The 12,515-nt window shown below is 40.8% G+C and overlaps 1 protein-coding gene across 15 annotated transcripts in view; it reads right to left on the bottom strand.

Moving 5' to 3' along the window:
• Kdm6a (lysine demethylase 6A) overlaps window positions 1-4,378 on the bottom strand; it is a 207,337-nt gene extending 202,959 nt beyond the window's left edge. For all 15 annotated transcript variants that reach the window (XM_047536340.1, XM_047536342.1, XM_047536341.1 and 12 more), the window contains exons 1-2: window positions 3,845-4,378; window positions 3,569-3,632 (exon numbers count right to left, since the gene is read on the bottom strand). In XM_047536340.1, coding sequence (XP_047392296.1) covers window positions 3,569-3,632; window positions 3,845-4,005 — 225 coding nt within the window. In that variant the 5' untranslated portion in view covers window positions 4,006-4,378. The remainder of the gene's footprint in view (window positions 1-3,568; window positions 3,633-3,844) is intronic.
• Window positions 4,379-12,515: the final 8,137 nt, after the last annotated feature.

Here is a 12,515-nt window from a genome sequence, read left to right as displayed (position 1 = left end):
TAGCGAGAGACCCTGTCTTAAAATACAAATAAAAAGGGCTGGGAATATGGCTCAGTGGTTGAGCATCCCAGGTTTAATCCCTTGTACCAAAAAAAAAAAAAAACTGTACTAAAAAAGTCACCATAATTTTTGTTAAAATTTTTCACTTAATTACTTTTTAGTAACTCCACTGTAATTAAAAAATAATAATAATAATCTTAAATTATTAAATTACCTTAAGATTATAGGTCAGCATTAACAGGCAAACTGTTCAAGATCGTGCTGTATTACAAGAACTCTAAGTAAGCTTTAGAGTTTTACAATCTTATTTTTAAGATATCACCACAAAAAAATAATATACTGTATTACTAATTTGTTTTGGGGTTTTGTTTTACAATACAGAGGATTGAACTCAGAGGCAATCTACCAGGGAGCTGCAGTCCCAGCCCTTCTTTTATGTCACTCTGAGACAGGTTCTCACCAAGTTGCTCAAGTTAGCATTGAAGACCTGTCTCCTGAGTGACTGGTATTATAGGCGTGTGACACCATGCCTAGCACTTAGTTTTTTAATCCAAAACCCCAAACACTATATATTAAATGGCAATCCTACAAACAAAAATTATTTCAATGACTCTAATATAATGATATCTTACAAAACCATTCAGAAACCAAGAGAAATCAGTTGTTTGGATAAAGCAGCCTCGCACCTGAAAAAAGAATACCTAAGTTTGGTGGCAAGTAAGAGACACTAACGTTATTAGCTTTCCAAAACTTTTAAGTGAGGAGTTATTTTTAAAATTTACAAATGTGAATTTAAAAACTTGAAAGAAGATACAATAATCTGTTCAGAATAAGAATTTTTGAAAACAAGCCGTGATAACTAAATTTGTTATAAAAGGAAAATAAGTTAAAGTACAGACTAAACTTGGGGGAGGGGAACGGGGGGGGGGGGGGAGTAGCACAACAAAAAAAAAAAAACATAGCTAAAAAGAGAATTCCAGGAATTATTCAATTCTATTATGTCCTCAATTAAGTAGCCTGAATGAACCTCAGGAGAGAAAGCCAACTCTCATGTTTAAGACTTAATAACAAAAAGAACACTGAAACCAACATAGCTCAACATTTCATCAAAAAAATTTTTAAATATTCAAAAAAAAAAAAAAAAAAAGCCATCTTCCCAGAACTGTTAAAAAGAGGGATTAAACTAAATAATTCAATACTTCCTACAGCAGGACTCCAGCTCATTCATTCTATTCAGAATCCAATTCTAACAGAAGGTGTGAGGTTATATAATGTCAAGCTTTACATTACACATTCCACTGGAATGTTCAGGCTCTCAAGGATGCAACCAAGGGTTTGAGCACATACTATAGAATGTTTTATTTTAATGTTAAGGCTAATGAGTCTTGATTTAAGCAGGTATGACCTCACAAGTATATGAGTCTGAAGCAATGAAGATTTTTTTTTTTAGCTCAACAAACCAGTTTACCAAATTACCCCATATTTGATAAAGCTGTAATTCTTCCCCAAAACATAATGAAGCTTCCTAAGTTTCTCATTTTCAAGATGTTACTGCATTTAAATGTCAAAAGTAATGCACAACTTCACAAAAAATGTATGAAAATGCGGTTTTTCAAAATTTAAACTCAGTTCATACTAACTGCAGGGTTCAATATCACAATATGAAATCCACTGTTAAACGCCATCCACTGTCAATGTATCTAAATATGAGCATTCTAAGACATGAAATCATCACCCTTATGCACATAAAACATCAGATTCCATTTATTTCTTCACCACCGTAACCAAAAGCAATAATTTGGCCAAACTTGTCCAAATCAATTATCTTTGCAAGCAACTTTACCAAGCCAGTATTAAACTGGCAATATTCACTCCAAAATAAAATGCGCCTTAAATTTAAATCATTTAATTTCTCAGAATTATAATTCTGACAGTGGTCTAGCACTTTTAAATAAAATACTTCATATATTCACATGGGGGGGGAATCTTCAACATGGATGAACAATTATTGATTCTTAAATCATTCCTGAGCTGGTCACTGTTCATTTTCCCAGAGATAATTTTAACGAAGTCAATACCTACAGTCAAAGTTTAATGCAAGTTTTCTATAAGGAGTCAAAGGGACTAGGTTTATTTTAAAGAATTATTTCCATTTAGTTTTCTGGTCATTATTTGCAATCAAAACTCCCTATATTTAGTTACATTTAAATAAAAACAGAAGTGTAATTACAGATTAAAAGGAATTAATGACTCTGCTAAACAAACTACTGACAAAAATTAAAGATAAAAAAAATTTTAAGAAAAAAATGCTAAGCTTTAGTCATTTCAAACTTCCTTCTCAACTGCAACAATAAAGCTAAGGGTCAAACACAAAGCTAACAGATTTCAGCCAGAAAAGAAAATGTGTAATGGATCCAACACCTATTCCACACACTCCAAGTTTCACCGTCCCAATTAAGAAGAAAGTCTTCTAATACCATTTCAATCAGATTTTGGTCAGGAGATACAAAGTGATGCGGACAGAATGAGACTCCAGTCTTTGTTCAATAGCTTACGGATGGGTAACTAAGTGTGCTACAGGTTGATAAGCATTTACCAGGCTAATGCATGCTGTTTTTAAGCTAGAAAAAGGTGCAAGAATTCCATGTGCAAATAATCTGGAATAATTTTTATTAAATGCCATGAAACTACACACTCCAAAGGAAAGGCCTATTCACCGCTACTATTTATTTCCATGTTTACCTCTCCTCCCTCCCCCAAACCCCCCCCTCACTTTCTCCTCCCACCCTGTCCCGCCATCTTGGGCCGATAGGAGCAGCCATTACTTAACTAAATGACAGTGCCAACAACTTTCCACACAAATAAACAGAGACTACACCCCGAATCCTCCCGGCCTCCAGTCAGACACACAGGAAACGAGGCTCCAGGAAAAACACACACACACACGCACACATACTCACAAGTAACTGCGGTATTTCTTTTGCAGAAAGACCCAAAAAAGTAAACAAGTCACCTAACTTCAGGTAAAACATACCAATCGAGATACATGTCAACAGCCAATGCAAACTCTTCACCGACCTAAACTACGTGCAACTTCCCCCTTCCGGGAGCAGGGAGAGAAGAAAGACCAAAATGTTTGGTTAACAGTAGACATCACGAACAGCTTGCCTGAAGAAAAAGAATAAAAACCATGGGAGGCAAGAAAGTGGGAGATTTCAGGAAATCTGCACACATTTATGATTCCCTGACCCTCAAGAGGCACCACGGAGATTATCGGCCTACCCCCCAAAAGCTGTAAAATAGCAGGCAATTTCGTCGACCCAGTTGAGCTCGGCCCCAAAGCGCTGCCGTCTCCGTTCCTCCAGCTTCAAGAGGAGAGAGCGATTTCGCAAGGGAGCAAGCGAGGTACCCGGGGGTGGGGGGAGCACAGAGGCAGGAAATAGTTTTCCGGAAGCCCCTTGGCCATCGTTCGTGGCCACAATGAGCGCTGACCGGGCCGCGGGGCCCGGGGGGAACGCGGCGCCGGCCGGGGAGACCGTGTCCGCGCTCCGGCCCGCGGGTGCCTTACCTTGCCCAGTAGGGCCTTCGTCCTGGCGCCATCTTCATGAAACCTCACGAACCCGAAGAGGCGGCTGTAAGGAAAGGATACACGCGGTTCGTAAAAGCTCCTGGAGCACCACTGACCCATCTCTGCCCGAGCCCGAGGCCCCGGCGGCGGCCGCGCGGAGAGCGCCAAGCCGAGGTGCCCGCCCCACCGCCGCCAGAGGCGAGCCGCGCTCGGGCCTCCCCAGAGAGCGGCGCCTGCCTGTCCGGAGCCGACCCGGAGAGTGACGGCGGCCGGTACCTGTCCAGTCCGCCGAGCGCCTCCCTCTCCTCGGCTGTCAGGCTGGGGGACGCCTCCTCGCTCTCGCCGCTCGCTTTTCCCGCCGCCATTTTCTTTTCCTCATCACCGAAAGCGGCGGCGGCAGCGGCGGCGGTAGCGAGCGACACTCCGCAGGATTTCATGGAAACGCAGCGAATTCACAACTCCAACGCCGACACCCCCCCCCGGGCCGGGGCCCGCAACGACGCCCCCAATCTCCACACGGGACCGGCACACCAACTTTATCGCCGCCTCCTCCTCCGCCGCGGGCAGCGGCGACGAAAAATCCCAACGCGGTAGCGGCGAAGGCGGCGGCGGCAGGGGCTGCGGAGCCACTGGGTCGGCAGCGGCGACGGTTCGGCTGTAGGGTCACATCGCGGGGGCGGACAGGGGGCAGCCACGGGCGGGGACGGCGGGAATGGCCGGAGCGCGCGAGGCTCGGGAGCACGGGGGGAATTCGTTGGAGACACAAACTTCCCCGGCACCAGCACAAAGTTGTTGTAATTGTGTCACACAGCGAACCCCACGCCGCCGCCGTGACCCCCCCCCTCCACCCGGTCGGCGCAGCCAATCGGCGCAGCCCGCTTTCTTCACGTGACCTTTGTTGACTCACGTCAGCCGTGGCTCCACTCAACTTGCTAGCTGCTAGAGCCCCGCCCACCGAGGCCGCCACCGACCGGGGAGCGGGACGCAAGCCAATTCTAGCCCGTGGTTGGCTGCTGGGCGCGTCTGTCGGGGGAAGGGTTGTCACCGAGAGGCAGCAACCGGTTAGGTTGTGCTAGTTAAATACACGGGCAGAGAATGGAGGGTCCGGGCCGTGTCACCTCGGGAGCCGCGGCGGGCTCTGGAGGGGGAGGGGAGTGATGGGGAAGGGCGAGGTCCGGCACCGCCCGCGGCGGGCGCGAGCGGCGATCGAGGATACTAAGGACGGCCTTTGCCTGCCCGGAAACTCGGGGGTGGGCCGGGACAACGGCTCCGGTTGTCCCGTGCGCGCTTCAGGCATCCGGAGCCCCGCAGGGCCAGGTGCGGGTCACGTCGCCAGATAGCGGTGCACGGTCCCCGGACCTCTGCCCTCGGAAGGAAACGCATACTTTTGGCACTGCTGGAAATAATGGCCTCCGCGAGGAGTGCGCTCGGGGAGCAGCTGCCGAGCCCCACGTCCCGCGGCCTGGGCGCCGCCCTAGGCCTGGCCGCGCTCGCAGCCTGGATCCCCTCACCTGCGCCAAAAGTGAAGGAGGAAAAGGGCCCCTGACCCTGGCCTATACACCCCAGGCCGGAGGGAATGAAGAGTCTCCTGCGGGGTCTGGCTCGCTGACCATGGCTCCCCACCGCCAAAGGTCTGTTGGCGGCACTTTCGGGCCAAAATTTGATGCTACCTGTCTTTACCTTGCATCTTATCAGTAATCAATTATAGTATTATAAGAAAAAGCAATGAAAAATTGTTAAGCGGGATCTCCAGGATGTTGGGTTCTGTTGCTGTGATTTCATTGGGACCTTCATGGAGTGCTAAGGGGCTGCTTGTGGACAGACCTGGGAGAAAACGTAGTTAGAATCCTCATCACACCTTGCAGCCCAGAAAGCGTTTTCAGCTTCCACTACATGCAAAAACCCTTAGCAATAAAACTTTCTTGTTCTGACCGTCTCTCGCGTGCAAATAAAAGTCCTTGGTCCGGTAGTCAATCGATAGCATAATTAGGAGAAATTGGGGGGTGGGGGGGAACAGGCCTTCTGTCAACTATTCTTTTCAAATGGCAAATTTAATAAGATATATCTCATATAGCAAGTCTGTTACAGGGCATACTTCCAGTCTTAAGGCATAGGGAAATAGTAAAAATTAACGTGAAGGAGGTTCCCTTTATAAATGGATTTTTATTTTTTATAGTAAATTTCCACCTGTAACCAATTGGATTTATTTAAACTTGGATTTCAAAATATCAGGAAGACAGTTAAGTGCTGAGTCAGTAAATCGTAGCAGTACTCAGAACCCTATGGAAATCCCAACTGACTGCACACAGACAACAAATTTTAAATTGTTCCCTCGAGACTAGTAACTAATGGAACAAACTCTAGTTTTATATAGATTATATTTCATATTTAATTACTCCCTAAAACACTTCTTCCATTCTTCATAGCATGCCATTTTGCTTAAATGAGTAGAGGGAGCTGAATATTTTCTGCAGCTAAATTAACACATGCATTGTTAACTTTGTCACAAACAGTGGCCTTCAAAGCCTGGAATATTTTTGACCCCACTAGCATGGAGCGCTCACACACCCATGCACACGCACAGACACTTGCACAGAAGATATAAATCTGCCAGTATTTGACCATCTTACTAAAGTTGGCTTTTAATTCAGATCCTTTCCCAGAATGATGAAGCTACCCACTCCCCATCTCCCAACATATTCCTTTCCACCAAAACTATAAAACAGAATTGCCTCCAGTGAATGCAGTGGTGTGGGAGCCTGGAAGGTTGGAGTAGGGCAGACCTGATTACCTATCCTTGTTCTGCACAGACTTTGTGACCTTGGAGAAATTACCTATTCTCTAAGCCACAGATCTGTTTCTATTCTAACTATAAGGATCTATCCTCCTTCAAGCATGGGACAATTTCCATGTGGTGACATAAGTTCTTGGTGTCACTATGTAATTTGTTGGATCTTGCATAGTTTATTGTCTGTCAAATATATGTAAAATAGGTATGAAAACTTTCTCCTTCACTGGAGAGAAAAATGGGGAAGTAGAATAAATGGTTCTATAATAATTATTTCTATGAAAAGTGAAATCTGAAAACCCATGGAAGGTAGAGTGGTGTCACCAAAGGAGCATGAACCATGACACACAGATAGTCTCAACTCCTAACTATTATTTGATAGCTGGGTGGCCTTCAGTTAGTTAGTCTAATTTGAACTTCAGTCACTCATCTGTGGAAAAGAAAATATAGCCACTTTCCAACATTAAAGATTAGATGCTATAAGGTAGATAAAGTGCCAGATGCATAATATGGATTAAAAAACTTCAATAGAGGTAGAGGTATAGCTAAGTGGTAAAACATGTACTTGGTACACATGAGGCCCTGGGTTCAATCCCCAGCACCAAAACAAAACAAAAACTTGATAAAATAGGAAGACTGAAATTTCTGAAATCTTTTCTTGCTTTTACAATGGGGTTCTCAATTTATTGATTGCCATCTACCAATCACTTCCTCTTTCTCCCTCCCTAGCCTCCCTATAATTCCAACAGGTAAGCAGTCAGAATCCACTTTATACTTGAGACATGTAAACCCAACATTGCTACATTTCACTTATTCTAAAATTAAACCTTGTCAGGGGTACACACCTATAATCCCACCCACTCGGGAGGCTTAGGCAGGAGGTTCGAAAGTTCAAAGCCAACCTCAGCAATTTAGCAAGACGCTAAGCAACTTTTGAAGAACCTGTCTCAAAAAGGGCTGGGAATGTAAATCAATGGTAAAACACTCCTGTGTTAACCTCCCGAGTACCAAAAATAATTTTAAAAAAATAAATCTTGTATCGCTTAGTACTAATTTTTGTTTCATAATTCTAACAACACACTAGGAGCTGAGCAAAGTTTAATCTGAATTTACCAAGTTGATATGACATATATAGATAAATGTACATAAATCAATATGTTGAATTATATAAAACGTACTAAGATTATAGAGTAATTGTTGCATAATTTGTAGCAATATCAATGTATAATACCATCAATGTCAGAAGAAACCCATTCAGTTATAAGAAAAATAACCTATTTTAAACAACTAAATACTTAACCTGAAGCATGTAGGAATATATAGTTTATTTCCAGGGTTAGTGCCATAGAACCTGTACAGATAATAAAAAGTAACACAGCAAAGTCATGATTTATCAGTTTTATAAATAGAACTGTACTCATCCTTTACGTGAGAATCAAAAATAAGTTCAAAAAATTTACCAGTTCTTCCTATACTATACTAACCAATGTCATAAAGATTATCTGTCTAACTGATTCAGGCATGGAGATGCACACCTATAATCTCAGAAACTCAGTAGGCTAAAGCAGGAAGATCACAAGTTCAAGGCCAACCTGGACAACATAGTGAGACCCTGTCTCAAAAAAGAAAAAGGGCTGGGAATGTAAATCACTGGTAAAGCTAATGGGGTATGTAGCTCAGTGATAGAGTATCCCTTGGTTCAATCCCCAGTACTACAAAAAAATAAACAAATAATAAAAGACTCATTATTATAAAAAAAAAAAAAAGTTGTCAGAATGGTTTTAGGACTTCTGCTTCTAGAAGAAACCTAAATTCCCACACCTTCACCAGGCTGAACCTCACCCCGCCACACAACTGCACTGGGGAACCTGAAATTCCATCTCTACCCAGTAGTTATGAGGAGTTATGCCCACTCCCTGCTGAGTTAGTGTTAGAGGAGGCCTAGTGGGGTGTCAAGACTCACCACTAATCAGTGGTAACAACGCCATCATCCAAATGCAATGCAGGGAGCAATAAAGAGGTACTTCCATACCTCCCAGCCAGGGTAGTGTCATTCAAGGCCTGTTAGAGAGCCAGAATTCCCATTCCCACCAAACAGTGAGGAGACACTCCTTTTCCACTCAGTGTCAATGAAGATTGAATGTGAGGAGTCAGAGCTCCTACCCCCAACCACAGCAATGTCAGAGGAAGCCTGCTCTGATTTAAATAAGATCCAGAGTCTCAACCTAATACCCCAAATGTCCAGGTTTCAATCAAAAATCACTCCTCACACCAAAAATCAGGATAATCTTAAATAAGGAAATATAATCAAAGATGCAAATACTAAGATGAATCAGATACTTAAATTATATGACAAAGGCTTTTTAATCAATACAGGAAATTGAAACCAGGGACACTCTATCACTGAGCTACATCCCCAACCCACAGTAGAGTATGGATTATTATCAAATTTGATGGCAAAGCATTTATTATGCAATATACTATTGCCTACTAAAAAAATACAATATGTGTCAATGTATATCAATATCAATGTGTAATACCATCAGTGTCAGAAGAAACCCATTCAGTTATAAGAAGAATAACCTATTTTAAACAACTAAATACCTAACCTGAAGCACGTCAACATTATCAGACTAAGCATGCATCACAGTCTTCACAGTCAACAGGAAAGCAACAGGGAGAACAATTAGAAAATTTTAAAAAGACTATTTTGTCACAGCAGAATTTTTCACAAAAATAAAAAGTGAAATGAGATTGAAACAAAGCAATTTTCTGAGCAGCTCATCTCTTAACCAAACAAGGAAAACTGTTTGATTAAATTATGTTTGATTGCAACAGCCAAAGAAATGTGTCCAGAGAAAATGAACTTAAGATCATTAGCCTTTCAGCTAAAAAATAGGACAAAAAGCACTTTCTGTGAACTCTAGAAGAATTGAAGACATTGTGATCAATATCCATACTCAATTGAAAGATATGGCAATTAATTTTGAGTGGTTTCCTTTGGCACTTCATGAGTTAAATATTACAGATACCACTCAGTTGTTTATTTGAGGAGTCAATGTCATGTTTGAAGGGCCTGAAGAATTAGCCCCTTTGAATAGTTTGCATGGAACAATGCCAGGTAAAATTATTTTTAAAGAAACTAAAAAAATACTGATTCATTACAACATGAAGTGGAATCTTCTAAGATGTGTTACATCTAATGGCAGTAACAATATATGAGGAGTAGAAATATGCTTAGTGGAACATATTGACAAAATTTGTATGAATGTTTTTAAACCCTGTGACTATTTGTAGGTAGTTACTTTGTGGTAGTAGTTGAATCTACCATGAACTATTGAACTAGTAGTATCAATGGTAACTTCATCCACTCTTGTAGACTAACCATCATCAGTTCAGTGAATCTGTGTCAGAACTAGAAATTGAATATCCTGACTTGCTCTACTACACAGCAGTTTGAATGAAGTCTTAGCAGTAACAGTATTTTGTTCAACCACTATTATCAAACAATGAAGGACTATGGAAATTAGCTTTTGCTACAGATTTGATGTGTTTTAATTTTACCAATTACAAGGCAAAATATCACTTGTATGTAAAACTTCTACTAAAGTCATTTTGATGACAATTAACATTGCCTGCATTACAAGTAATTTTAAGTCACCTTATATACTTTCATTCTGTCAGAAGTTAAAACAAGAAGTGAATTGTCCATTTTTATATAAATTTGCAGCATATTTCTTTTCCAAGTTCAAACTACAGTTTTAGGCACCATTTTTCAGTCCTTAATGTAAATGTAAAGGAAATTTCCATATTTCAAAATTCACTTAACTGAGCAATTGAGGAGTTTTCATCTAAACATAATTGGAACCGATTAATCTGCAATGTAACGACATGTTAACAGGAAAATATCAAGAGAAGAATCTACTGGAATTCTATAAATGCCTTCCATATGATAAATGTACTCAATTAAAATATATATATGGGTTAATTCAATGTTTGCCAGTGTCTTTCTCTGTGAAAAGACTTTTTGAAAAATGGAACACATAAAATCTCGTTACGGATCAGCATTAACAACTGAACATTTGTAATCTAATCTGATGATAGGGAACACTAATTTTGAACCCCAATTAAAATGTATTCAAAAACAAAGAATTCTATTCTAGCCCCCAAAATTGTACTCAATTATTACTATTAGAATTTGAGTTTTGTCAGTATAAAATCTATGGAAATTTGTTTCCTCTTTTGTTATATAAGTACTACATCATATCCTTGATTTTGCCTCTTGGCCTACAAAACCTAAAATATTTACTATCTGGCCCCACAAGAGTAAGTTTGCCAACCCCTGGCCTAGTTAATTGGTTCCCTAGGGGCTTCCAGTTCAAATGACTTATTACTCTTTGCCTCTAAATGCATCCTTGTCTAAAGGCTCACAAATATCCCTTCAAAAACAGGGGAAAAACAACAACAACAACAACAAGTAAGATTTCACAACATCAAAGATTAAAACTGACAAGCAACCTGAGGACTGGATCCAGATGAAATTGATGTTAATTAGAGGTGTGTGACTTTACAGGGCTGCATTGAAGAAATCCTAGTCATGCTTTACCTTGGCTTAATTTCTTCAAACTGACTGAAAAAGGTAGGAGTCTACTTATTTAAGGTCCACAGCTCTATCCCTTGATCACCTACCATCTGTCTCCCAGTTCAAAGACTTGGTGCCTAAACCAACAAAAGGTGACAGTTTCTCCACCCTTGAAAACTGTTCACAAGAATATTGATCCCCATCCCTGCCTCCCGTACACCCTTACACCCATCTATTTCCTATGGTTTATCTAGGCAGATAGATAAAACAAGTGAGCAGTAAATAAGGGAGAGATTAAGAGGAAAGGGAGATTTATATTTAGGCCCACATAGTCCCCATAACCAAGGCTGGCTTCATGGGCATGAGACCTGTGTGGTCAGTTACCCAGGCTCTATAATAAGACACCCATACTTGATTTAATTTTCTGTTGTCACTGTCTTAATATTCTTAATTTTTGAACAAGGGGTCTCTCATTCTCATTTTACGTGTAATTTTCTCCAAATTATGTAGAAGATTCTACCCAAAATGTTAGGGAAAGTTGAACTACTTGAAGGTGTCTGAGAGAAGTCTGTGTTGGGGGTTGTATTGTGTTGTGTATCACATTAGCAGATAAGAGGTACAAAGGGTAAATCAAACTACACGTACAATAATGTGCCCTCCAGCTATAGATTTGAGATGGTGAGTCTATTACTACTTCCATAAACAGATGGTAGGTCCAAAGGTAGCCAGCTTAGTCCTTGTAGACAGATATTGAGTCTAGAGAAACTACCTTACTTGAGGGTAAGGAGAAAAACCAACACAGAACTAGAGAAGAGAGTACAGTATCCAGAAAAATCAGAGAGGATGGGAACTTTCCTTCACCAGGAGAAAATTTTAGAAACCTCTTGGCAACCTAAAGGATTCTGTAAAAAAGAAACAGGAGGGAAAAGTTTGGACTAAGATGAAAATCCAACAGATTTTTCAGATGAGATGAAAAGAGAAATGGACAGGTAAGAAAAATTAGCAAGTATTCTAAAACAGCAGGAACAAAATTGAAGTGTACATGGGAGACAGTAAAGATCAAAATTTATATGGCAAAAATTTGAATTGATGTTAAGAACAAAGCTGATGCTAAGAAATTGAATGAAATATGAAAGATATGAAAACAATGAGAGAAAGGATGACAGCTATGGAAAAAGAAGAGTGGAGAACTAACAGATGAATAATTTGTATTCCTGAAAGAGGAACAAAGGCAAATGGAAGAGAAGTAATAAAAATAACAGAAAAAAAAAAAAAATCTCTCTATTGAAGTTCTGGGGATGGAACCCAGGGCCTGACACATGTTGGACAAGCACTCTACCACTGAACTACACCCCCAGCCCCAAGAACAGTGCTTATTGATTGAAAGAGTCCACCATGTTCTAGGCAAAGTCAAAAGTTTTAAGCTATAATATTAAAGTTTTTATGATTATTCAGGCAAAAATCCAAAATCAGGTTACCCAAGTAAAAACAAAAATCAATCTCTCTGACTTCTCATATATAGAGTTTTAGAAAAATTTATAACCCCAAAATGTAATATACATCTGAGTTGTCAAGAG

The sequence above is a fragment of the Sciurus carolinensis genome, chromosome X (assembly GCF_902686445.1).
Source record: "Sciurus carolinensis chromosome X, mSciCar1.2, whole genome shotgun sequence".
Lineage (NCBI taxonomy): Eukaryota > Metazoa > Chordata > Mammalia > Rodentia > Sciuridae > Sciurus > Sciurus carolinensis.
This window is presented reverse-complemented; position numbering and strand designations above follow the sequence as displayed.